Source organism: Macaca nemestrina, chromosome 1 (genome assembly GCF_043159975.1).
Source record: "Macaca nemestrina isolate mMacNem1 chromosome 1, mMacNem.hap1, whole genome shotgun sequence".
NCBI lineage: Eukaryota > Metazoa > Chordata > Mammalia > Primates > Cercopithecidae > Macaca > Macaca nemestrina.
This window is the reverse complement of record NC_092125.1, coordinates 2,188,234-2,215,637: the sequence shown is the minus strand read 5'-3', so window position 1 is coordinate 2,215,637 and position 27,404 is coordinate 2,188,234. Positions and strand designations below refer to the sequence as shown.

At 42.0% G+C, this 27,404-nt stretch overlaps 1 protein-coding gene across 5 annotated transcripts in view; it reads right to left on the bottom strand.

The window, feature by feature from the left end:
* LOC105474713 (AT-hook containing transcription factor 1) overlaps positions 1 to 27,404 on the bottom strand; it is a 100,319-nt gene that overhangs the window by 64,628 nt on the left and 8,287 nt on the right. For all 5 annotated transcript variants that reach the window (XM_011729540.3, XM_011729538.2, XM_011729534.3 and 2 more), the window contains exons 2-8: positions 20,450 to 20,577; positions 17,973 to 18,226; positions 14,085 to 14,265; positions 7,486 to 7,693; positions 4,820 to 4,936; positions 3,222 to 3,306; positions 1,407 to 1,557 (exon numbers count right to left, since the gene is read on the bottom strand). In XM_011729540.3, coding sequence (XP_011727842.2) covers positions 1,407 to 1,557; positions 3,222 to 3,306; positions 4,820 to 4,936; positions 7,486 to 7,693; positions 14,085 to 14,265; positions 17,973 to 18,226; positions 20,450 to 20,570 — 1,117 coding nt within the window. In that variant the 5' untranslated portion in view covers positions 20,571 to 20,577. The remainder of the gene's footprint in view (positions 1 to 1,406; positions 1,558 to 3,221; positions 3,307 to 4,819; positions 4,937 to 7,485; positions 7,694 to 14,084; positions 14,266 to 17,972; positions 18,227 to 20,449; positions 20,578 to 27,404) is intronic.

The following is a 27,404-nucleotide window of genomic DNA, read 5'->3' as shown; positions in this document are numbered from 1 at the left end:
GGCCAAGGTGGGCAGATCAATTGAGCCCAGAAATTCGAGACCAGTCCAAGCAACACAGCAAAACCTCATCTCTACAAAAAAAAATACAAAAATTAGCTGGGCATTGTGGCATGCACCTGTAGTCCCAGTTACTCAGGAGGCTGAGGTGGGAGGATCACTTGAACCTGGGAAGCAGAAGTTGCAGTGAGCTGAGATTGTGCGACTGCTCTCCAGCCTGGGCGACAGTGAGACCCTGTCTCTAAAAAAAAAAAAAAAACAAAAAAAACCAGGCCGGGTGTGGTGGCTCACGCCTGTAATCCCAGCACTTTGGGAGGCCGTGGCAGGTGGATCATGAAGTCAGGAGATGCAGACCATCCTGGCTAACATGGTGAAACCCCGTCTCTACTAAACATACAAAAAATTAGCCGGGCCTGGTGGCCGGTGCTTGTAGCCCCAGCTACTCAGAAGGTTGAGGCAGGAGAATGGCATGAACCCGGGAGGCAGAGCTTGCAGTGAGCTGAGATCACACCACTGCACTCCAGCCTGGGTGACAGAGCGAGACTCCGTCTCAAACAAAACAAAACAAAACAAAACAAAACAACAAAACACCCTGCCACTATAAAAAATACAAAAATTAGCCAAGCGTTGTGGTGTGTGCCTGTAGTCCCAGTTACTTGGGAGACCAAGGTGAGAGAACTGCTTGAGCCCAGAAGGTCAAGGCTGCAGTGAACCAAGATCGTGACACCACACTCTGGCCTGGACCAGCATGGGCATCAGAGTGACACCTTGTCTCTACATAAATAAATAAATGTTTTAAAAAGAAGTGAGCTCATGACAAGTTCTGTTTTTCACATGTTTAACTGGATCTGAAAACTGGATCAGAAATACAGATACAGGCCCTAGCCAAAAGGGCATTTCTGGGTTGGGTAAATTCACTGTGTGATTTAATCCTCACAACTACCCACTGCAAAAGGTCTAACTGTATGACCCCACTTACAGATGGAGAAACAGGGCTCTGAAATGTTAAGCAAAAAAAAAAAAAATTGCCAGGAAAAAGCGATGATACTAAGGAAACAGAAAACATTCAAGACAACCAAGGCATGTATACCATACACGGCTCAAAAAATACACAGGTAAACTTCATTCAAAGACTAGTCACACTAGTTCAGACTAGGGATCACCTGTTCGTTCTGAGAACTAGATTAAAATAAAAGGGTCCTTCATTACCCTAACCTATTTTATTTTTTAGTTATACATAGCAATCTGGAGAGCAAGATATATCTAGTATCTCATATAGAACTGAATAAATTCCATAATTACCATTCTAATTTTCTTAACTGCCAGGAGTATGAAATCTGGGAAACAATACCTGTCATAAATTTTAAATCCAGCCTTCACATGACATATTTTCAAGTACTTTAACTAACCTTCATTCATGCCTTCCTCCCTGTCACCATGAGATCGAAATTTCTCTATACTCTGGCATCCCAACAATTTGGTATTACTCGTCTGTCCCCTCAAAGGGAACATGCCACCTGTCAGGTCCAGGGTGTATCTTTCTTCACAGTATTCTAACCCCTGTAACATAAAATACATGCAAATATTAATCTGATTCTAGGCAAAAGGTCACTCTAAAATTAAATATTCTCCAAATCTAACCTCTGTAACATAAAATACACGTAAATATTAATCTGATTCTAGGCAAAAGGTCACTCTAAAATTAAATATTCTCCAAATTTAAAGATTGTTCACACAATACAAAGAAAACAATTTAGACTGAAGAGAACCAATCATGGGAAAAGGTTCTAAAATTTTACATACTTTAAAACAAATAAAGAGTGAGATTTACTCTCTCAAAAATAATTACCAACAAGTCTTCCAAAGTTGTTACTCAAACACAGAAGCCCTCATGCACTACTGGCTGATACGTAAAGTGGAATAACCATCAAAATTATATATGCCCACATCCCAGACCAGCAATACTACACCTGTGTTCTCACAGAAATTCTTGCTCTAGAAGAGTTCTTAGACTTTTAGCTTATTGATACCTTTAAGAATCTTGACAGGCCGGGCGCGGTGGCTCACGCCTGTAATCCCAGCACTTTGGGAGGCCGAGGCGGGCGGATCACAAGGTCAGGAGATCGAGACCATGGTGAAACCCCGTCTCTATTAAAAATACAAAAAATTAGCCGGGCGCGGTTGTGGGCGCCTGTAGTCCCAGCTACTCGGGAGGCTGAGGCAGGAGAATGGCGTGAACCCGGGAGGCGGAGCTTGCAGTGAGCCGAGATCGCGCCACTGCACTCCAGCCTGGGCTGGGCGACAGAGCGAGACTCCGTCTCAAAAAAAAAAAAAAAAAAAAAAAAAAAAAAAAATCTTGACAAAAGGCTATCAGACTTCCCCATAAAAATGCAACACATAATTCAGGGACTTTATGGATTCCCTGAAATCCATTTCTATACCCCTCAAACATTAGGTTAAGAAAAGTCGGTTCTAGAGACAGGTATGTGAAGGTGTACAAAATATAGCTATTAGCAGCACCCCTCCTACTTCCTCAGGAATTCCGCTGAAAAATAGGTACCATCTAAAAGTCTAGATGCATATACCCTCTTATAAAAATCACCCCTTGGCTTAATGCTTGATACGTTAGAGCAACAAAGTGGAATTATTTTTCCTGTGTACCAATTAAGCCACAAGCTTGAATCTAGTCCAATATACTCATTGTAGAGGAAAATTATATATGAGAAGTTAAGAATGCTACCTTGGTAAATAGATAAAACAGATCTCTAATTTAACACTACTTCTACTATATTATGCATACAATATTAATTTGCATATAAGAATCGCTTTTCACAGCCAGGCACGGTGGCTTACGCCTGTAATCCCAGCACTTTGGGAGGTTGAGGCGGGTGGATCACGAGGTCAGGAGTTCAAGACCAGCCTGGCCAAGATGGTAAAACCCCGTCTCCACTAAAAATACAAAAAAATTAGCCAGGCGAGGTGGCAGGCGCCTGTAATCCCAGCTACTCTGGAGGCTGAAGCAAAGAATTGCGTGAATCCGGGCGGTGGAGGTTGCAGTGAGCCAAGATCGCATCACTGCACTCCAGCCTGGGCAACAGAGTGAGATTCCATCTCAAAAAAAAAAAAACAAAAAGAATCACTTTTCAGTATCTTAAAACAAAGACAGCATATTTAAAATAGAAAACAACAAAAGAATATAAACCCATAGTCCAATGACCATTTACCTCATATAAGATTTGTCCTGATGCCAAACACTTTCTATTACCAAAGGCCAGCTGCAGCAGATGCAAACTCAAAACATCCCCTTCACTGAAACAGAAATTAACCAAGACGTACTAAATACATTAATACATTAAACATCTCCTACTATCCAAGTAAGTTTAGTTTGCTTGCAATGTTGACTGCATGTGACAAAACTAAGATCACTGGGAAGAATTTAGTTTTATTTGGTCATTTTCATAAAATGTAGTCCTTTGAAACAATAACTGACATTTATTGATTCTAATCAACTAAACTGATGCTGATTGCATACTGTAGGAGATATCGTATGTGGCAAAGACTGATTACTCAATATTATTTCTCAAATATTCCTTCCTCAATGGGTATACTCTACTTAAACACAGGGTTGCCTAAAGTTGTACATTTCCCAGCTTCCTTTGCAGCTAGGTGCAGTACCCTGTGGTAGAGTTGTGGCCACGATGTAAACAGAATTACCCCATAGTAACCTCAGAGAACCTTCCTTAATGAACAAAATATCCTTTGTGGCTTCATCCTGGTCTCTTCCTCCATCTTGCTATTTTTACTTAAAATGCAGAGGTTCAAAGGACAGTGGGGGGTGTGGGAAGGAGAAAGGGCTGCTGGGGGAAGGGTAGGGAAAAAAATTTTTTTTAATGTGGATGTTGCCCTGGACCATGAAGACAAGGCCTATACAATCAAGACACAAAGTGAAGATACTAAATCAGCCCTGTAGTGAAGAACTCAAGCACGAAGCATGCAGTAAGTGTTAAGAGCACAGATTCCGGAGCCACATCATCTGAGTTTGAATCTTACTACTAGTTGATCCCTCTTAATAATTCCTATTACTAGTTCTTATTTCTTTTATTTGGCTTCTGGCACACCACACCTTCCTAATGTTCTTCACACCATACTATTTCACTCCTCAGTCCTTTGCTTGAGTACCCAGCTCTCTTGTTCTCAACCTCCAAGTACATTTGAAGAGTAAGAAAGCAGGGTACTGAGATTGAGAACAAGACAGCAGGGTACTTGGAAGGTTCCAAGGCTCTCTTAATCTGTGAAAAACATTCAAATACATTGGCACAATTTCTTCTAACTGTTATCTCAGAATTATTCAAGCATGTAGAAACAACCATTTAAGTTTTAAAATAATTTCAACTACTACTCACTAACTCACTGAAAGAATTATGTTGCCTTCACTAAAAAAGACTACATAACTACATAGACTACCTGTTCTATTTTTGACTAATTTTTAAAGACGGTATGTATCGGGCCAGGCATGGGGGCTCACGCCTGTAATCCCAGCACTCTGGGAAGCTGAGGCAGGCAGATCACAAGGTCGGGAGCTCAAGATCAGTCTGACCAACACGGTGAAACCCCATTTCTACTAAAAATACAAAAATTAGCCAGTCGTGGTGGCGGGCACCTGTAGTCCCAGCTACTTACGAGGCTAAGGCAGGAGAATGGCATGAATCCATGAGGCAGAGGTTGCAGTGAGCCGAGATTGCGCCACTACACTCCAGCCTGGGCAACAGAACAAGACTCCGTCTCAAAAAACAAACAAAAAAACTGTTTGTATGAGACCTACCTGTCTTGTGTAGACTGAACAGCCCACAAATAACAGCAATTCCGAGGATCATTCTCAGGTTCTTGAAAAGTGACAGCATACACAGGAACTCGTCCACTTTCCAACTGTATGTAATATCTGAAACAGACAAATTAGTATATTTCATATTTTTAAGTTATTTTATAGAAAGGAAAAAGGTACATCATATAAGAATTTGGGTTAGGCAACCACTGTTCATACATTCCCCCAGAATAAGTGATCTGTAGGTCATGGCCAAGTCATCTTATCTGCAAAAATACACAGGGCACAAGACATCAAGACTACGGTCATGGCACCCATCCCCCCCAGACAGAACTGGGAAGAGTGAGAATTACTCAAGCAGATGCATTTACGTGTGTGTAAACTGGTCCTAAGAGTCGTATTCAATGCCTGAGAGGTAGAACTGACGAGAGTTAGAATTACTCAAGCATACGCATTCATGTCTGTGTAAACTGGTCCTAAGAGTCATATTCAATGTATACTCCTACATACCGCTTAGCCATAAAAGGTGCCCTACAAAGACACAAGATACTGCCACAAGACTTTTCAGCTGTTTGGGTTTAGCGTCAGTTTCCCCACTACTACAACAGAAGATGAGTTAGAAACTGAAGAGTTCCCATAAACTGCCAAAAAAGCAAAAATTGCCCAAGAGACGATAGTGTTAGAGAAGGCACTACTGTAGAAGCGAGGTACTGCAGTTATTTCTTGAGAAGCAAATTCAAAGACGAGCTGACAAACCAGGGGCTGGGTGCGGCAGCTCACACCTGTAATCCCAGCACTTTGGGAGACCGAGGCAGGTGGATCACAAGGTCGGGAGTTCGAGACCAGCCTGACCAACATGGTGAAAACCCATCTCTTAAAAATAAAAAAAAAAAATACAAAAACTAGCTGGGCGCAGTGGTCACACCTGTAGTCCCAGCTACTCGGGTGGCTGAGGCAAGAGAATCGCTTGAACCTGGGAAGTGGAGGTTGCAGTGAGCCAAGATCGTGCCACTGCACTCCAACCTGGGCCACAGAGTGAGACCTCGCCTCAAGAAAAAAATAGAAAAAAAAGGAAAAAAAAAAGAGCTGATAAAAGGATAACAGCAAAGAGAGTTAAGATACACTTCCCATAAGATAAATTACTCAATAAAATATATCAATATGCCTTGGGAAAAATGGAGAAACAGGCCGGGCGCAGTGGCTCAAGCCTGTAATCCCAGCACTTTGGGAGGCCGAGGCGGGCGGATCACAAGGTCAGGAGATCGAGACCACGGTGAAACCCCGTCTCTACTAAAAATACAAAAAATTAGCCGGGCGCGGTGGCGGGCGCCTGTAGTCCCAGCTACTCAGGAGGCTGAGGCAGGAGAATGGCGGGAACCCGGGAGGCGGAGCTTGCAGTGAGCCGAGATCGCGCCACTGCACTCCAGCCTGGGCAACAGCGTGAGACTCCGTCTCAAAAAAAAAAAAAAAAAAAAAAAAGGAGAAACAAATCAATCGACAACTTAAGGGCCAAATAGGCATCTACTTAACTCTTTTTTTTTTTTTTTTTTGAGACGGAGTCTCGCTCTGTCGCCCAGGCTGGAGTGCAGTGGCCGGATCTCAGCTCACTGCAAGCTCCGCCTCCCGGGTTCCCGCCATTCTCCTGCCTCAGCCTCCTGAGTAGCTGGGACTACAGGCGCCCACCACCTCGCCCGGCTAGTTTTTTGTATTTTTAGTAGAGACGGGGTTTCACCATGTTAGCCAGGATGGTCTCCATCTCCTGACCTTGTGATCCGCCCGTCTCGGCCTCCCAAAGTGCTGGGATTACAGGCTTGAGCCACCACGCCCGGCCAAGCATCTACTTAACTCTTAACACAAATTAACTTAGCTACAAAGTATCAATATAATTATATTTTTGGGACTTTTTGACAGCAGAAAAAATTTAAAACACAAGTATTTTGTAACTTTGATTTTTAAAAATCCTTTTTTTCCCCTCTCAACTGAGAATTCTTTATTCAGCTGTGACTTTACACAGATGATGACTGGGAAGGTACTTCTGAAAGAACTCATACTATACACACACAGTCATGTTTCTGTTCTGTAAAGGGGATCTGTTCTGAGAAATGCTCATCAGGGATTCAGTCATTGTGCGAACATCATACAGTGTAGTAACACAAACCTAGATGGTATAGCCTACTATCCACCGAGGATACGTGGTACAGCCTGTTGCTCTTAGTCTACTAACCTGTACAGCATGTTACTGTATGGAATACTGCAGGCAACTATAACACAATGGTAAGCATTTATGCATCTAAACATTAAAAAGGTACAATCAAAATACAGTAAAATTTTATGAGACCCCTTTCTTATATAAGGTCTGTTGTTGACCAAAACACTGTCAAGTTACAAAGTCATGCTTTACTAGCATGTTAAACACAATGATTGTAATGCCTTTTAAATAAACACTGAAAAAAAAAAAAAATCAAGCTAAATTCATGTGCTAAGTCACCCCTTTATGGTATTACATTGATTTAATGCCATGAAAAATTAGTCATAATCATTCATTCAGTCATTAATCTACCCACCCTTTTCTCACTACGCTAATTTTTAAATATTAGCAACTAAGTACAAGCTATATGCAAAAAGAAACTACCTGTAACCAGATAAGGGAAAAAAGTTATACTTACTCTCTTTTCATGCTTTTCATGTTCCAAAGTGCTAGATAGCCATCGGAAAAACCTACAGCAAGCTGATTTGTCCTGTTTATGTAGCTAAGAGTTGAAACGGCTGTTCCTGTTGGACTTACTAACTGGAAACACAGATGGCGCCCTTCTCTCATCACACTTTCTCTAATGTGTGGTACTTCAGCTGGGATACCAGTTAGAACTTCAAGATCTAAAACCACAAATTAGACAAATGAAGTTAAAAAACTAGAAAAACAAATGTGTCATCCATTATTCAAGCTGCAAATGAAGTTAATTGAAATTAAAAGATTAGTGATATGGTTCGGGCACGGTGGCTCAAGCCTGTAATCCCAGCACTTTGGGAGGCCGAGACGGGCGGCTTACGAGGTCAGGAGATTGAGACCATCCTGGCTAACACAGTGAAACCCTGTCTCTACTAAAAAATACAAAAAACTAGCCGGGCGAGGTGGAGGGCGCCTGTAGTCCCAGCTACTCGGGAGGCTGAGGCAGGAGAATGGCGTAAACCCGGGAGGCGGAGCTTGCAGTGAGCCGAGATCTGGCCACTGCACTCCAGCCTGGATGACAGAGCGAGACTCCGTCTCAAAAAAAATAATAATAAAAATAAAAATAAAAAATAAAAAAAATAAAAGATTAGTGATAACAAAAAAGTATGTTAAACTAGAAAATCACCATCCTTATCTATTTAAATGCCATAATTTAAAAAATACATTCGATTATATAATATTAAAAAATTCTCTCAGTACATCTCAAATATTATCTATGGTAGAATTTTTTTTAGGGTTAACCATCATAAATAAAACTGATTATTTCTTTATTGAAATTTAGTACTACTATCTAAATACCTTCCTTGGAGCAATGGCCGATTCCAGGTCAGGGGGAAGAAAATACTTAATGAGCCTGGTACATCTTATGCCAGTAATCTAGGAAGCTATCACAGGTGAAAGGAAATGTATCAGACAACATGAAGGGGCTCTCATTAACAACAAAAGGACATTGTGGGCATCAAAAACAATAAAATTAATGAAATATAGTAAACATGCCAAACCTGAAAAATTCACAGGGATTAAAAAAAAAAAAAAAAAAGAGGCGTGGGGCAAGAGGGAAGCCTACCCTCCCCACCTACAAAAGACCTTAGATTGAACAACTGGAAGTAACTGGGTATCACCTGCTTACTCTGAAAATTAGTACTTAAGAAATACTGGCCGGGCGCGGTGGCTCAAGCCTGTAATCCCAGCACTTTGGGAGGCAGAGACGGGCGGATCACAAGGTCAGGAGATCGAGACCATCCTGGCTAACACGGCGAAACCCCGTCTCTACTAAAAACACAAAAAATTAGCCGGGCGAGGTGGCGGCGCCTGTGGTCCCAGCTACTCGGGAGGCTGAGGCAGGAGAATGGCGTGAACCCGGGAGGCGGAGCTTGCAGTGAGCTGAGATCTGGCCACTGCACTCCAGCCTGGGCGACAGAGCGAGACTCCGTCTCAAAAAAAAAAAAAAAAAAAAAAAAAAAGAAATACTATTTATCCTGCCTGTTCTGTACACATTGTGTTTCAGAGTGACCAAAACCCCCTAATTAATGAGAAAATTATGCTTTACATTGACAGAACGTAAAAATCATCATTTTGCAGCCTTTAATGAAATAAATGACATATCCAAGAATCTTAGGCCGGGTGTGGTGGCTCACGCCTGTAATCCCAGCACTTTAGGAGGCCGAGGAGGGCAGATCACTAGATCAGGAAATCAAGACCAACCTGGCTAACACGGTGAAACTCCGTCTCTACTAAAAAAAAAAAAAAAAAAAAAAAAAATACAAAAAAATGTGCCGCGCGTGGTGGTGGGTGCCTGTAGTCCCAGCTGCTGGGGAGGCTGAGGCAGGAGAAGAATGGCATGAACCCAGGAGGCGAAGCATGCAGTGAGCCAAGATTGCGCCACTGCACTCCAGCCTGGATGACAGAGCAAGACTCCGTCTCAAAAGAAAAAAAGAAAAAGAATCTTAATGAATGAAACAATTAGTTCAAAGTAGGTTTTACAATTTTGGCATTACAGTATTCCCTCCCATTATTTGCAGTTTTGCTGTCCAATTTCAGTTACCTGTGGTAAACCAAAGTACAAAAATATTAAACAGATAATTCCATATATATATATACACACACACACACACACACACAAAATTCAGCTGGGCGAGGTGACTCATGCCTGTAATCCGAGCACTTTGGGAGGCTGAGGTGGGTGGATCACAAAGTCAGGAGTTCAAGACCAGCCTGACCAATATGATGAAACCTCGTCTCTACTTAAAAAAAAAAAAATTAGCCGGGCGTGGTGGCATGCACCCATAGTCCAAGCTACTTGGGAGGCTGAGGCAGAAGAATCACTTGAACCCAGGAGGTGGAGGCTGCAGTGAGCCGAGATTGCACCACTCCAGCCTCTAAAAAAAGAAAACAACAACAAATTCCTAAGTTTTAAATTGCATGCTTCTCTGAGTGGTATGAAGAAATGTGCTACCATCAAAGGGACATAAATCATCCCTTTGTCTGGTGTATCCACACTGTATACGCCACCCTTAGTAGCCAGCTTGGTTATCAGATCAACTGTCACAGTATTGTAGTGCTTGTGTTCAAGTAACCCTTATTTGACTTTACAATGGCCTCAAAGCACAAGAGTAGTCATACTGCCAATTCAGATGTGCCAAAGAGAGGCTGTAAAGTGCTTCCTTTAAATGAAAAGGTCAAAGTTCTTGACTTAATAAGGAAAAAATCATGTGGGCAGCGTTCAATACTAGCTGTGGTTTCCGGCATCCACTGGGGGTCTTGGAACATATCCCTCACAGATAAGAGGGGCTACCCTGCAGAGGGCTGTCCTGTACACTGTAGGATGCTAAGCCACATCATTAGTTTCTAACTACTAGTAGCAAGTAACACCAGCAGCAACAATCAAAAATGTCTTCTAACATTGCCAAACATCTCCTGGAGGACAAAATGCACCCCTCGTTGAGAACCACTAGTTTAAAGTTGATGAGAGACTTTAAAAAGGATGGATCATGCTGTCACCACGTGAATACACTGATCACTACATTGAAACTACTAGACACTATGTGTCTACCCATGTGATACAATATGAAGTACTCAGCACTTCCAAAGTACCTTGCCAAAATGTTAAACCTTAATCTGTAACCAGAGCTAATTTACATTTGCAGAAAATCGAAAATATGATACCACATGAAACCAGTTAATTCCAAAATGTGGAACATTCTATCAGAGAACTTCAGCAAGTCAATGGCACTAAAAATAAAAACAGAGAGGGCAGAAAGAGGATTGCTGTACATTCAAGGAGACTGGAGACTTAACTGTCCAATGAAATTAATGTGTGGACCGTGTTTGAATTCCAATCCAAACAATCCAAACGTAAAAAGATGCTTTGGATAATCACATCAATTTGATAACAGACTAGATAGCAGACTATACCAAAGAAGTGTTACTGGCATTATGATGATGGAATAAAATATCCCTATGTGCTTTAAACTAACACAGAAGAAAAGAGGGAAGGGAGGAAAGGGGAATGAACTAAACTGACACACGTATAGTAAATGTTGAAACTTCACTTGAATTTGGGTGATGGGAATATGGGAACTCTGGAATTCTTCCAATTACCTGAAAATGTCCGAAATCTTCAATAAAAAAAGAAAAAAACTCAGATTCATATATTAATATAACCACTGTGCAAGAGCAGATTCTCTCATTGTTATAACAGAGGAAAAATTGTATCATACTGTCCTAGAACAGGCCCCACCCCCAAATCACTTCCGCTTCTGATGTCTTTTTCAAACAAGCGATTAGATTTTGCCACAATAAACAGTTCACAAAAGAAATGGGTAGGCCCTATGGGTTCCAATGTGGAAAGATATATAAGAAACTGGTTAAGTTTGGGGAAGGTGCAGAACAGTATTTATGCTGTATGTCTGGAACTCCATTTCCTATCTTGGTGTATTTCAGTGAAGCCTGAACAGCTGTAATCATAAATTACTTTTGTAATCAAGACAATTTATTTTGCATTAAACCCTAAAGCTTAATTTTTTGTGCTATAAAGTCCAACTGCTTCCTAATTTTCAAAATTGAGAAATGGTTCTGATCACAATCCAGAGACTTTTGTTACAAAATTATCCTTGTGCACCTACTGATTACTGACCTCTGAAATGAAGGATATTTTAACGCTACCATATTGACTTGAAGGGAGTTTTCATTATGAATATAAGCATTGTAACTAGCCTTATACCTATAACCACAAAATACACTCTGAAACAAAAGCCCATCAAGCCTACTTCTTTGATCAATCTTCTATGAAGAGCAGTCATACCATTTCTGATAATCTGTAAATTCATTTTTAGTTATTGTTTTTGCTAATCAATTCTTATCATTTAAACTTTACATAAAAATTTCATTAATCAATCAGGTTTGTATACATACCAAATTTTTGTTTTTGTTTTGTTTTTTTGAGACGGAGTCTTGCTCTGTGGCCCAGGCTGGAGTGAGTGGCGCCATCTCGGCTCACTGCAAGCTCCGCCTCCCGGGTTCACGCCATTCTCCTGCCTCAGCCTCCCGAGTAGCTGGGACTACAGGCGCCTGCCACCTCGCCCAGCTAATTTTTTTGTATTTTAGTAGAGACGGGGTTTCACCGGGTTAGCCAGGATGGTCTCGATCTCCTGACCTCGTGATCCGCCCGTCTCGGCCTCCATAGTGCTAGGATTACAGGCGTGAGCCACTGCGCCCGGCCACATATACCAGATGTTAAGGTATAGCTTCTATCTGTGAAGTTTTTTTTTTTTTTTTTTTGGATACAGAGTTCCACTCTTGTTGCCCAGGCTGCAGTGCAATGGCACGATTTCGGCTCACCGCAACCTCCGCCTCCCAGGTTCAAGTGATTCTCCTGCCTCAGCCTCATGCATTAGAGGCATGCGCCACCTCACCCGGCTAATGTTATATTTTTTAGTAGGGACGGGGTTTCTCCATGTTGGTCAGGCTGGTCTCAAACTCCCGACCTCAAGTGATCTGCCTGCCTCTGCCTCCCAAAGTGCTGGGATTCCAGGCATGAGCCACTGTGCCCGGCTCTTCTATGAAGATTTTTAAAAGTGCGTGTATGACCATTATTTCTGCCAAATCAAATTTTTTCAGGTCTGATTTTGCATATTTACATTTTGTTCAATGATTTTGGCTCTTCCATTTCTTAAGTTTAGTTTTTACCACTTGCAGTTTTTTTGCTTTTGTTTTTTTTGAGATGGAGTCTTGCTCTGTCGCCCAGGCTGGAGTGCAGTGGTGCAATCTCGGTTTAGTGCAACCTCTGTGATCTCGTGATCTCAGTTTACTGCAACCTCCATCCCAGTTCCACACCACTTGCAGTCTTAATCAGTTTTTTTATACACTGACAATTTTTATTATGTTCATTATAAATTAGATAAAATGTTGATAGTTTGTATCTATTTCTGAGCTGCTCCATAAATGAAAAGAGCTACACTGACATTCTAGGCTTGCTTTAAAAATCAATGTGCTGGGCATGGTGGCTCACTCCTGCAATCCCAGCACTTTGGGAGGCCAAGGCAGGTGGATCATAAGCTCAAGAGATCGAAGACCATCCTGGACAATATGGTGAAACCCCACCTCTACTAAAAAAAAAAAATACAAAAATTAGCCGGGCGTGGTGGAGCTTGCCTGTAATCTTAGCTACTCAGGAGGCTGAGGCAGGAGAATTGGTTGAATCCGGGAGGCGGAGGCTGCAGTGAGCCAGGATTACGCCACTGCACTCCAGCCTGGCAACAGAGTGAGACTGCGTCTCAAAAAAAAAAAAAAAAAAAAAAAAATCAAGAATGTCCTCACAAAGCCAAAGTCAAAATGTTTTAAAAAGGGTCAAACAGTCCCTTTCTAAAAACTAAGAGTAAAAAAACACATTTTAACGTTAGCTCTTCCTTTCTTCATAAACTAGAGTCTCATAATTTTCAAAAACTGAAAGCACTTAAAAAAATTAATTTTATAAATACAAGCATTTAAAGGAAAGAAATTGTTTCATTTTCTTTGACTCTGAATAGAATTAACTTCTATTTTAGGATGTCATTTTGTGAGAAAGACTTTTAATTACTGTTATTTCCTATTACTTTATTTCTACCTTGGTGTTACCACAGAAACACAAACAATATGCCCAAAAAAAACACTATGTTAGATCGTACATTGCTGGATAATTTCATATTGGCTGATAAGGCTCAAGATTTCTTACATTTAGCCCTTATTCCGGCATTTACTTAAGAATAGAGCTTATTCAGATATGTACATGGAAACAAAATCAATTATCACTACCTTTCTCAAGGCCTGCTTGAGAACATATGAACACTTGATCAACAAAACAGTATCTTATGTAAGAAGTATCCACTGTGCTCAGGTCCAGCTAATAAAAAAGATTTTAAAATACCTTTTTTTTTTAATAGACAGGAAGATATCTTTTATTTTACTCCAGTTGCTATAAAAAATTTTGGCTATTTAAAAAAATATTGCAACAGAATATCCAGGTGCTCCATTTTTGGTTTCAAGTAAAGAACTGATTACCTGACGCTTCAACTTCATTTTGATTGCATGACAAGTCATCCAAACATAGGTCAATAAGAAGGATCTGTCCAACATCAGTGACCACAGCTGCCACTCCAAAAAGCCATCGCAGACTTGGATGTAGATGCTGAGTGCTTGCACTGGCTCCTCCATGATTAATTATAGGTTCAATAGCTGTCACCTAGAAAACATAATACATGATTTGCTTTTCTTCTGCAAAGTAAGAAAATACAATTAACAGCACAATACACTTAAGTTAAAGCAGGTTATCAATTATAATAGATTTAAGATTATCAAATAGAGTAAATCTGCATTTGATACTTGTGACCTGAATAATGAAATCTTCAGATATACTAGGAATTACACCATCACTCAATACAGAAAAAATCACGCAGTTGGACTAACATTGATGTTTACGGAGAGCTTACTATATGCCAGGCATTGTGTGAACTGGCTCATTTAATGTTCAAGACAATGCTTTGATAGTAGACTATGTGTGATTATTTCTCTTTAAAGATGAAATAACCTAAGGCTTAGAAAGTTAGTCTAGTTATTCAAGCCATAAAATCATTACACATAAAACTCAAACCTAAATTGTTCTCACTTTAAAGCTCTTAAACAGCTACTCTAGGATTCTATGGACTCTTCTAAGAGTAAAAACTAACTATTCTCGAAAAATTTACTGCTTACTCTTTATAAAACAAACAAAAAAAGGTATTTTAAGTCCTCTTCATACCTTAAAGACTGAAGAGGTCTAGCCTTCCTTCTACTGGACTTCATATAAAGTTCTAGCAGTCACTGGATCACTGACACTTAACAAGAATTGCTATTATTTAAAGAAAGCTATACTTTAGCTATTTTATGGAGTCATATTTTTCCCCTTCATCTCGTGAGTCAAATTTTAAATGTCTGTAACTAGTCATCCATATTTTATACCTAGCTTTCCTTCAATTTCCTATTAATTCATAAACATTAATTAGGTATGATATATAAAATGTTTGGTGATTTCTACGCTAATACAGGTTGAACATCCAAATCCAAAAACCTGAAACCTAAAACATTTCTTGTCTCAGGCGTTTCGGATAGGGGATTCTCAACCTGTACTGACGAATGTTCTGGTAAGAAAAGAAAATATCTGATATCAATGATTTATGTGTTAATAAGATTAAAAGTTTTCTTCAGGCTGTAACTTACTACAGACAAAAGCCTGGCTCTTTCTCTGTATTAGTATACAAAACATTACTTAGTGTTTCTAATTCTGAAAGCTGTAACTTCATCATTTTTTCTTTTCTAATGACTATAATAATGTCTATAAATACCAAAGCATATTCAATTCCTCAGTGAGGAGTAGAAAATCTAAGTTTGCATTCCTCATACAAATACTATATGAAGTGATTAATAATATTACCTTAATTTTAGAAGACAGTTAAAAATAAACATATTGCCGGGTGCTGTGGCTCACGCCTGTAATTCCAGCACTTTGGGAGGCCGAGACGGGCGGATCACAAGGTCAGGAGATCAAGACCATCCTGGCTACCATGGTGAAACCCCGTCTCTACTAAAAAATACAAAAAATACAAAAAACTACCCGGGCGTGGTGGCGGGCGCCTGTAAGTCCCAGCTACTCGGGAGGCTGAGGCAGGAGAATGGCGTAAACCCGGGAGGCGGAGCTTGCAGTGAGCTGAGATCCAGCCACTGCACGACAGCCTGGGCGACAGAGCGAGACTCCGTCTCAAAAAAATAAAAATTTAAAAAAAAACCCACCATATTTAGGAGTGTATACTGCACCCTACTCAAAAAATAGCTAGTAGGTTGAACTTTTCAAAGTGTCTATCGCAACTCCCCCATCTTTTCCTTATTCTATATTCTCTCTTCCATACAACAACCATCCATTCAACTGAGCAACCAGTTCAGGAATATTGTTTCTTCTCAATTCCTCATCCAAATGATCAATGAGGGTCCATGTTTCCTTCCGTATGTGTTCTCAATCTGCCCCATCTTCTCCATCTCTATTGTCATTTCCATGGTTCAGCTCATCATTATTTACCTGAATGGCAACGGTCTCCTTGTTTCTATTCTCACAATATCCTCTCTGACCCAATCCAAGCAAGTCTTTTACATGAGGGTTCTACTTAAAATTCCTTCACCACTGGCCGAGCGTGGTGACTCACGCCTGTAATCCCAGCACTTTGGGAGCCTAAGGCAGGGGGATCATGAGGTCAGGAGACTGAGACCAGCCTGGCCAACACAGTGAAACCCTGTCTCTACTAAAAATACAAAAATTAGCTGGGCATGGTGGCGCATGCCTGTAGTCCCAGCTATGCCTGTAGTCATAGCTACTCAGGAGGCTGAGGCAGGAGAATGGCTTGAATCCGCGACATGGTGGATGCAGCGAGCCGAGATCGTGCTACTGCACTCCAGCCTGGTGACAGAGCAAGACTGTCTCAAAAAAAAAAAAAAAAATTTACTTCACCGTTGATTTCAAAGGAGCCCCTAATTACAAACAAGGCCATTCACAATGTAAATCCTCACCGTTTCTGGCCCCCATTCTTCCTCCCCGTTACCCCTCCCTCAGCCATTCTAAATCAAGTCTAGTTTCCCAAATGCTCCATGTACTATTATTTTTCCATGCCAGCCTCTTTATCTAAAATGTCCAACTCTTTTGACTAGAAATTATCCATTCTCTGCATTCCGAGTGCTTAAGTTTATCAACGCATTCACTATATTTATGCTAGTCTTACTCATTTGTCTTCTCCCACTAGACTATAAGCTCTCTAAAAGCACAGACCAAGTTCAATTTATTCATTCTGGGAATCCAACATATATTTTCCATAATGCTCCAATCCAAGACTATAGTCTCAAATTTAAAAGGTAAAAACATTTTAAAAATTGCATAGTAATGAATACATGTTTAAAAACTTTGAGTGTCCTCATAGAAGACAACTGGAGATAAGAACAAGATTTAGGGCCGGGCGCGGTGGCTCACGCCTGTAATCCCTGCACTTTGGGAGGCCGAGGCGGGAGGATCACGAGGTCAGGAGATCAAGACCATCCTGGGTAACACGGTGAAACCCCGTCTCTACTAAAATACAAAAAATTAGCCAGGCGCGGTGGCGGGCGCCTGTAGTCCCAGCTACTCGGGAGGCTGAGGCAGGAGAATGGCGCGAACCTGGGAGGCGGAGCTTGCAGTAAGCCGAGATGGTGCCACTGCACTCCAGCCTGGGCGACAGAGTGAAGACTCCGCCTCAAAAAAAAAAAAAAAAAAAAAAAAGAACAAGATTTAGATGATACTTTTCACAAAAAAAGAGTATCAGAACATTAGACATCACTGCTATTTTTACTCTGGAATGTTTTAACCAATAAGAAAGTTACATTTTAAGTGTTAAGTTCCTTGAATAACATCATCTTTAACCTCATTTTTATTCTAAACACTTTACCTAAGGTAACACATTTACATAGAAGTACACAAATTGTAATGTTGCAGGTCAATGAAATTTCACAAAGTAACACACCTGTATAACCAGCAGGGGTTCAGTTTTGAAAGAGAATGTCCGGGCCGGGCACGGTGGCTCAAGCCTGTAATCCCAGCACTTTGGGAGGCCGAGACGGGCGGATCACGAGGTCAGGAGATCAAGACCATCCTGGCTAACACGGTGAAACCCCGTCTCTACTAAAAAATACAAAAAACTAGCCGGGCGAGGTGGCGGGCGCCTGTAGTCCCAGCTACTCGGGAGGCTGAGGCAGGAGAATGGTCTAAACCCGGGATGCGGAGCTTGCAGTGAGCTGAGATCCGGCCACTGCACCCCAGCCTGGGCGACAGAGCAAGACTCTGTCTCAAAAAAAAAAAAATAATAAAGAGAATGTCCGGGTATCTTAAACAGTACCTACCCTTCCAGGAAGAACAACTGCTTTAACTACTTTTGATATTCCAAGGTCATAAAGACAGAGAACACTCCCTTCTGTTTCTTCCAGTCCTATTAATAATCCAGTTCTCTTCTGCCAAGAGAATTCTTTCACAGCTAAAACTACAGGAGGCTGTTCATTGACTCCACTGAATCTGTAAGCAGACAATCGCTCTCCTGTTACAGAGTTTACTACCTCAAGTTGTGGACCACAAGCCAAGCAAGCAAGTCCATTTTTCCCTAGAAGAAAAAAAAATTGCTTAATTTAGTGTTGTATATACACAAAAAATGCAATAACGGTTAGCTCATTTACATACAAATATATGTTCATTACATAAAACTTGACATATTATCTCCACATTGAAATCTAAGCATTTATACAACACAGTGATCCTCAAACTTATAATCAAGCAACTATCATTGCAATAATAATAGTCATTCAGTGGCGTGAACCTGGGAGGCAGAGCTTGCAGTAAGCCGAGATTGTGCGACTGCACTCCAGCCTGCACGACAGAGCAAGACTTCATCTCAAATAATAATAATAATAATAATAATAACAACAACAATAGTAGTCATTCAGTAAAAGCCACCATGGTATGTGCTTGAACATATCTCATTTATTCCTTATCACACCTCAATGCAGACATAACGCAGCTAAACCTTAATACAGTTTAACTTTCCCAAAGTCAAAAAGTAGCACCGGCAGAGGGAGATCCCAAGTCCATTTAACTCCAAAACTCATGCTTTAACTACTATAGCTTAAATAATTTAAACTAGAAGTTATGGCAGTTATAAAATATAACACATTATTCTACCCCTAAAGACTTCACAGTCCAATTGAGAAATTAAGACATAATTAGCATAACAATAGGAAATATCAGAACCTCTTCTCCACCTACTAGTCAGTCATGTTTGGATTTTACTCTGCCTGCAAGGTAAAGTCACAGGTGACTATCTGATTTAAATCAAGTCAGTGACTATCTGATTTATGCATGTTTTTAAATGTTACTCCAGCTGCTAAGCAAAGAATGGACAAGCAGAAGCACAGAGTAGCAGCAGTGGGTGGAAGATGACACCTGCTTGGTGACTAGCTAGAGAAAAGTGGGTTGAATGGAGATTCAACTTGGAGGTAGAACTAACTGGATTTGCTTGCTGATGAATTAGACACAGGGAGGTGAGTAAAACAAGAATAAAGTACAGACTCTGAATTTCTGCTTGAGCAACCAGATGAATGATAACTTCTAAATTTGAGATGTCCATCAAGCATCCAAGTACATTAGTTGGATACGTAAGTTTATAGCTAAGGGAGGCCATAGTTTAAGAAAGTAGCATGGCACAGTGGGGTCTGAGAATGCCAAGGTTCCAGGCTCCTTTCTGCCACTTACCTGTGTAACTGGGATCAAATAAACCATTTCATTCTCAGTTACACAGAACAGCGGCTACTTAGAAAAGTTTTATACCTACTCCAATCAAGTCATTATACAATGCCTGGCATATAGAAAGTACTGTTGCTCCTTTTAACATTCAAGAGAATGGCACTGTAAAGAGACAAATGACTAACACACATGTTTTGCTGTCTGCCTGTTGGAAAGATGGCTATGAAGCTTATTTTCAGAAAAGTCTTCTGCAATAGCTTTCATTAGAACAAGATCTGTAAGAGAAAGGCTTCTTCAGTACGGTTCTCTGGTGTATTACACAATCTAAGTTACATATTAAGATCTTATTCAGGGTTAGTGAAATAAGAAAATAAGATTTTCTGAAAATTTTATAACATCTAGGGCCCTAGATTTTTCTACTCATGACACTGTTCAAGTTCTAATCCAAACGCATCACCAATAAAACTCCCTAATTATAAAGAAAAACTAGTTGCATGTTACTTCTACTTCCCAAACACAGATAATACTAAGATACAAAACACGTGAAATTTTTAATAAGGAAAAATTAACTGTAACTCCCCAATCAGAGGTTCACTGATAACGTGTTCAAGACCTTAGAAATGGCCGGGCGCGGTGGCTCAAGCCTGTAATCCCAGCACTTTGGGAGGCCGAGACGGGCGGATCACGAGGTCAATAGATTGAGACCATCCTGGCTAACACAATGAAACCCCGTCTCTACTAAAAATACAAAAAAATTAGCCGGGCGAGGTGGCGGGCGACTGTAGTCCCAGCTACTCGGGAGGCTGAGGCAGGAGAATGGCGTAAACCCGGGAGGCGGAGCTTGCAGTGAGCCGAGATCCGGCCACCGCACTCCAGCCTGGGCGACAGAGCGAGACTCCGTCTCAGAAAAAAAAAAAAAAAAAAAAAAAGACCTTAGAAATGTTATATACGTAACTGTAGATGTTATATATTTAAGATCACTTAGGTTCTGTTTTTATTTCTTCCACATAAAGAAACTAAAACATATACTTATTATTTAACTTACAAATCAAGTGTATTAGTAAATGTTCAGCAACATTATGTTTACCTGCAGCAAACTTTCCACGAAGCACAGATTCTAATGTTATTTCGTCTTCTCCAAGGGCTTGAAGAGTCACTTCTGGAAATGGCAGGAGACCACTAGTCACTTGAGCTCTTAAGTCTCGCATACTTCCACTGTAAATATTTTTAAAAAACATTATTATGACACATTTGTAAACAATATACTAGATTATCTCCAGCCAAGAAAAACAGTAAAAGCCACCAACAAAATAAAGAGAAACTAAAATCTGGTTACAAAATACATATTGGCCAGATGCGGACGCTCACGCCTTTAAGTCCCAGCTACTTGGGAGACTGAGGCAGGAGGATGACCCCAGAAGTCCAAGGCCTCCGGCGAGCCAGGACCGTGCCACTTCCCTCCGCCTCCGGCGAGCCAGGACCGTGCCACTTCCCTCCGCCTCCGGCAAGCCAGGACCGTGCCACTTCCCTCCGCCTCCGGTGAGCTAGGACTGTGCCACTTCACTCCAGCACGGGCAACAGAGCAAAATCCAGTCTCAAAAACAAGTAACGTGCATCTGGGACCAAGGTATTCTACTGTCTCCTAAGAAAATATTTCCCAGGCCGGGCGCGGTGGCTCACGCCTATAATCCCAGCACTTTGGGAGGCCAAGGCAGGCAGATCACGAGGTCAGGAGATCGAGACCATCCGGGCTAACACGGTGAAACGCCATCCCTACTAAAAATACAAAAAACTAGCCGGGCGAGGTGGCGGGCGCCTGTAGTCCCATCTACTCGGGAGGCAGAGGAAGGAGAATGGCGGGAAACCGGGAGGCAGAGCTTGCAGTGAGCCGAGATTGCGCCACTGCACTCCAGCCTGGGCGACAGAGCGAGACTCCGTCTCAAAAACAAACAAACAAAAAAAGAAAATATTTCCCAAACACCTTTAGGAAAGTAAACAGTCATTAAGCCAGATGTATTAAGGATATACATTATTCCTTAGATTCTTTAAACACTAGTTCAGTGCAATTCATCTCACTGTCTAACCTCCTTGCAAAGAACACTTCACCACCACCATCCTCCCCACAGAAAAAAGAAAAAGTGATTGGCGTCTTTCAGAAAAATTACTGCTTCAGGCCGGGCGCAGTGGCTCATGCCTGTAATCCCAGCACTTTGGGAGGCTGAGGCGGGCGGATCATGAGGTCAGGAGCTCGAGACCATCTGGCTAACACGGTGAAATCCCGTCTCTACTAAAAATACAAAAAACTAGCTGGGTGTGTGGTGGGTGCCTGTAATCCCAGCTGCTGGGGAGGCTGAGGCCGGAGAATGGCGTGAACCCAGGAGGCAGAGCTTGCAGTGAACGGAGATCGCACCACTGCACTCCAGCCTGGGTGACAGAGCGAGACTCTTTCTCAAAAAAAAAAAGAAAAAAGAAAAAGAAAAATTACTTCTTCAATAAAGGGGGAGAAAGTCCATGAAAAGTGTGTAAATTCACAGAAACCCCAGAAATCAAGTTTGGTACATATCTTTTGCTGGACAGAAAAAAGATATGCATAAAATTGTCTTTCATTTCGAAGATGAGATTCCTATTATAAACACCCAAAAATACTAGTTAAAATACAGAAAGATTTTAGCCATCTGAGTTGGTTAGCTATCAAATCCACTCCTGGGAACCCTGATCTTATTCTGGGCACTCTAAGATCCAGGGGCAAAACATAAAGTTTAGGGCAAAGACAACTAATAAGAGCCTCCCTCAAACCCATTAAACTCCACTAGGCCACATCAGCCTAAAGGTGAGCAAGAACAATCCCCATTGTACAGGATGGGAAGTAATAAAGCTGTCCACATTGACCATGGCTCTGAGTCTCTTACTCTGAAAGACATTTTCTTTCATACAAATGTGTGGCCAGAATTCAAGCTATGTTATATGAAAATCCTCAAGAGGCCGGGAGTGGTGGCTCACGCCTGTAATCCCAGCACTTTGGGAGGCTGAGGCGGGCAGATTATGAGGTCAGGAGATCGAGATCATCCTGGCTAACACGGTGAAACCCTGTCTCTACTAAAAATACAAAAAATTAGCCAGGCGTGGTGGCGCACACCTGTAGTCCCAGCTTCTCGGGAGGCTGAAGCAGGAGAATCACTTGAACCCAGGAGGTGGAGGTTGTAGTGAGCCTCACTGCACTCTAGTCTCGGCGACAGAGCAAGACTCCATCTCAAAAAAAAAAAAAAAAAAATCCTCAAGAGAAGATTTTATTATCAAGTATATTCAGGTTGGCTGCTCCAAGCAATCCACAGAAACAACCACACACCCTCCCTCCGGAATCTCAAAGAACTCTCAAAGTTAAAGCAAGAAAGAAAATAAGCTCACAGGTACGGGCGCGGTGGCTCATGCCTGTAATCCCAGCACTTTGGGAGGCCGAGGCAGGTGGATCATGAGGTCAAGAGATAGAGACCATCCTGGCCAACAAGGTGAAAACCCGTCTCTACTAAAAACACGGAAATAAATCAGCCAGGCATGGTGGCATACACTTGTAATTCCAGCTACTCAGGAATCCTGCTGAGGCAGGAGAATCGCTTGAACCCAGGAGGCAGAGGTTGCAGGGAGCCGAGATTGTGCCACTGCACTCCAGCCTGACGACAGAGTGAGACTCTGTCTCAAAAAAAAAAAGAAAGAAAAAAGAAAAGCAGCTCACAGTCCAAATAATAAAACACACAGGCCGGGCGCGGTGGCTCAAGCCTGTAATCCCAGCACTTTGGGAGGCCGAGACGGGCGGATCACGAGGTCTGTATTTTTTATTTTGTATATAAAAAATACAAAACATAGCCGGGCGAGGTGGCGGCGCCTGTAGTCCCAGCTACTCGGGAGGCTGAGGCAGGAGAATGGCGTGAACCCGGGAGGCGGAGCTTGCAGTGAGCTGAGATCCGGCCACTGCACTCCAGCCTGGGTGACAGAGCGAGACTCCGTCTCAAAAAAAAAAAAAAAAACACACAAGGATATCAACAGCCAGCAGAATCAGATTATTGAGAACTTCAGATATTGAAATTACCAGAGATTAGAAAGTAAATGGCTAGGCCGGGCGCGGTGGCTCAAGCCTGTAATCCCAGCACTTTGGGAGGCCGAGGCGGGCGGATCACAAGGTCAGGAGATCGAGACCACAGTGAAACCCCGTCTCTACTAAAAATACAAAAAATTAGCCGGGCGCGGTGGCGGGCGCCTGTAGTCCCAGCTACTCGGGAGGCTGAGGCAGGAGAATGGCGGGAACCCGGGAGGCGGAGCTTGCAGTGAGCTGAGATCGCGCCACTGCACTCCAGCCTGGGAGACAGAGCGAGACTCCGTCTCAAAAAAAAAAAAAAAAAAAAAAAGAAAGTAAATGGCTAATATATTTGTGTAAATCAGTGATTTAGCTTGATAAGAAGTAACTGTAAATGTGATAAAGGAAAAATCAAGTAGATTTGAAAAAATAATAAAATTTCTAAAAATGAAAAATTAAAAACTAAAACTCAATGGAGCAATGAGAATCAATCACAGCTACACGCAACAATTATGAATGAATGTCAGAATACATTATTAACCTGGCCGGGTGCGGTGGCTCACGCCTGTAATCCCAGCACTTTGGGAGGCTGAGGCGGGTGAATCACGAGGTCAGGAGATCAAGACCATCCTGGCTAACAAGGTGAAACTCTGTCTCTACTAAAAATACAAAAAATCAGCCGGGCATGGTGGCATGTGCCTGTAGTCCCAGCTACTCAGGAGGCTGAGGCAGGAGAATGGCATGAACCCAGGAGGCGGAGCTTGCAGTGAGCCAAGATCATGCCACTGCACTCCAGCCTGGGTGACAGAGTGAGACTCCGTCTCAAAATAAATAAACAAACAAACAATAAAAGTGCAGGCACGGTGGCTCACGCCTATAATCCCAGTACTTTACGAGGCCAACGCGGGTGGATTACCTCAGGTTAGAAGTTCAAGACTAGCCTGGCCAACATGGTGAAACCCCATCTCTACTAATACCAAAAAAAAAAAAAAATTAGCTGGGCGTAGTGGCGAATGCCTGTAATCTCAGCTACTCTGGAGGCTGAGGCAGGAGAATTGCTTGGGAGGTGAAGGTTGCAGTGAGCCAAGATCATGCCATTGTACTCCAGCCTGGGCAACAAGAGTGAAACTCTGACACAAACAATAAATAATAAAAATAAAAATAAAAGCAGCAGAAAAAAACATGCAAAATGACATTTATATAAGGTTAAAAAGACATGCAGAACTAAGCAAAATATTGCTTAAGGATGCAAACATGAAACTATGAAAAAAACAAGGAAAAAATAAACAGAGAATCCACAGTGGATTTGAGAGGGAAAGCGGAAGAAGATGAGGGACTCTGAAGTAGTGGTAATGTTCTTTCTCTAGAACTTGGTGCTGAGTATACAGGTATTCACTGTACCGTGATCTTCTCTAGCTTATATTCTTTTGCACCCACTCATCAAATAAATTATTTTGTACCTACTTAATATTCAACAAAAACAAACTCAAAGGGTAAGTAAAAAAGTAAACTAGAAAGTCCCAAAAACTTACTCAGAACGCAGCACAAAGGGAAGAGTAGTTTTAAATTACAGACAATATAAAGATCTCAGATGCGCCTAATCAGAATCTCCCCCCAAAATACAATGCTAATAGGAAGAAGCAATATATTTCCCAGATTTGTAGAGACACACCGGTTCCCTGAGTCAGGAAGGCCAATGAATCCCACGCACTACAAAAAAAGAGAAATGACTCAACAACAGTAGTGGAAATCAGAATTCTGGAATATCTTCAGAAGTCTAATCCAAAGTTTAACTGCCAACATAATTATATATTACTGAAAGGATCCTTAACAAATAGGAAATACGTTTTTAGACAAAAAAAAGTTTGCCTAAAAGAAATGTTAAAGGATTCAAGAAGGCTTCAGGTAGAACAGAGATCAGATAGAAGGTCTGAGAGGCAACAAGAATGATGATGTCAAAGTACTGGTACATATACAGAAAAAAAATCTAAACACTGACTACACAACAATAATAATGGCTGCATGGGGTTTAAATAAACCATACAGAGTCTTCTTACTGCCTGAGAGAATAAAGATATATTGATATATTTTAGACTTTGTTACATACCCATGTTGAAAACAAATACAGGGCTGGGCACAGTGGCTTATGTCTGTAATCCCAGCACTTTGGGAGGCCTAGGCAGGTGGATCACCTGAGGTCAGGAATTCGAGACTAGCCCAACCAGTATGGTGAAACGCCGTCTCTACTAAAAACACAAAAATCAGTCGGGCATGGTGGTATGCGCCTCTAGTCCCAGCTACTCCGGAGGCTGAGACAGGAGAATTGCTTCAACCCAGGAGGCAGAGGTTGCAGTGAGCGGAGATTGCAGCACTGCACTCCAGTGTGGGTGACAGAGCGAGACTCTGCCTCAAATAAAAGGGGAAGGACATGTGCAAGAATGTACACTGTATATCGAGTATTGTGTTGCGGTTTTTTTGGGTTTTGTTTGTTTTGAGACAGGGTCTCACTCTGTCGCCCAGGCTGGAGTGCAGTGGCATTATCATAGCTCAATGCAGCCTTAATCTCCTGGGCTCTAGCAAGCCTCTCGTCTCAGCCTCCCCAGTAGTTGGGACTATAGGCACGTGCCACCATGCCTGGCTAACTTTTTTTTTTTTTTTTTTTGAGACGGAGTCTCGCTTTGTCGCCCAGGCTGGAGTGCAGTGGCCGGATCTCAGCTCACTGCAAGCTCCGCCTCCCGGGTTTACGCCATTCTCCTGCCTCAGCCTCCCGAGTAGCTGGGACTACAGGCGCCCGCCACCTCGCCCGGCTAGTTTTTTTTGTATTTTTAGTAGAGACGGGGTTTCACCATATTAGCCAGGATGGTCTCGATCTCCTGACCTCGTGATCCGCCCATCTCGGCCTCCCAAAGTGCTGGGATTACAGGCTTGAGCCACCGCGCCCGGCCTTTTTTTTTTTTTTTTTTAAGTAGAGATGAGGTCTCACTATGTTGCCCATGATGGTCTCAAACTCCTGGGTTCAAGCAATCCTCCTGCTTCAGCCTCCCAAAGTGCTGGGATTACAGGTGTGAGACACCAGCCTATCAATAGTATTCTTAACAGCCAAATACTAGTATTAAATACAACCAAAGGAGAATGAAGACGAACTTATTTAATCAAATAGTTAGAGAAAAAAAAAAAAGGCTGGGCACAGTGGCTCATGCCTGTAATCCCAGCACCACTTTGGGAGGCTGAGGTGGGTGGACCACCTGAGGTCGGGAGATCGAGACCAGCCTGACTAACATGGTGAAGCCCCATCTCTACTAAAAATACAAAAACTAGCTAGGCATGGTGACATGTGTCTGTAATCCCAGCTACTCAGGAGGCTGAGGCACGAGAACCTAGAAGTCAAGGGTTGCAGTGGGCCAAAATTGTGTCACTGCACTCCAGCCTAGGTGACAGTGAGACTCTGTCCCCTACAAAAATAAGTAATTTAATAACTGAAACAATGTGATATAGGCTAGTAATGGACAAATAGGTCAATGAAACAGATAATCTAGACACAGAATCACAAAGTTCAGCAGATGATAAAAAGCTATTTGGATATTTCAGTTCAGAGGGGACATGTGGACTATTCAATAAGCACGTCTGGTATAATGTGTTACTCATCACAGCAAAGACTTCACACACTGGTAGAGTGAAGCAGTAGAAGTGATACATTACATTCCTCCCCTGATATCTAGCAAGTGAAGTGTGTGTGTGTGTGTGTGTGTGTGTGTGTGTGTGTGTGTGTGTAGCACACAGAAGCAGGTACAGAAGAAAGAAGGTGAGTTCACAAAATCCAGAGAATTCTAACATCCTTTAGCATGTGTGGGGAGAAGTGAAATGAAGGGGGAATTAGATGACTCCAGGAAAACTCCAGGTCTGGAAGTCCCTAATTACATACCATGCCACGGGACCTGAGCAGAGGCCCATGTTTCAGGGAACTGTGCAGCTT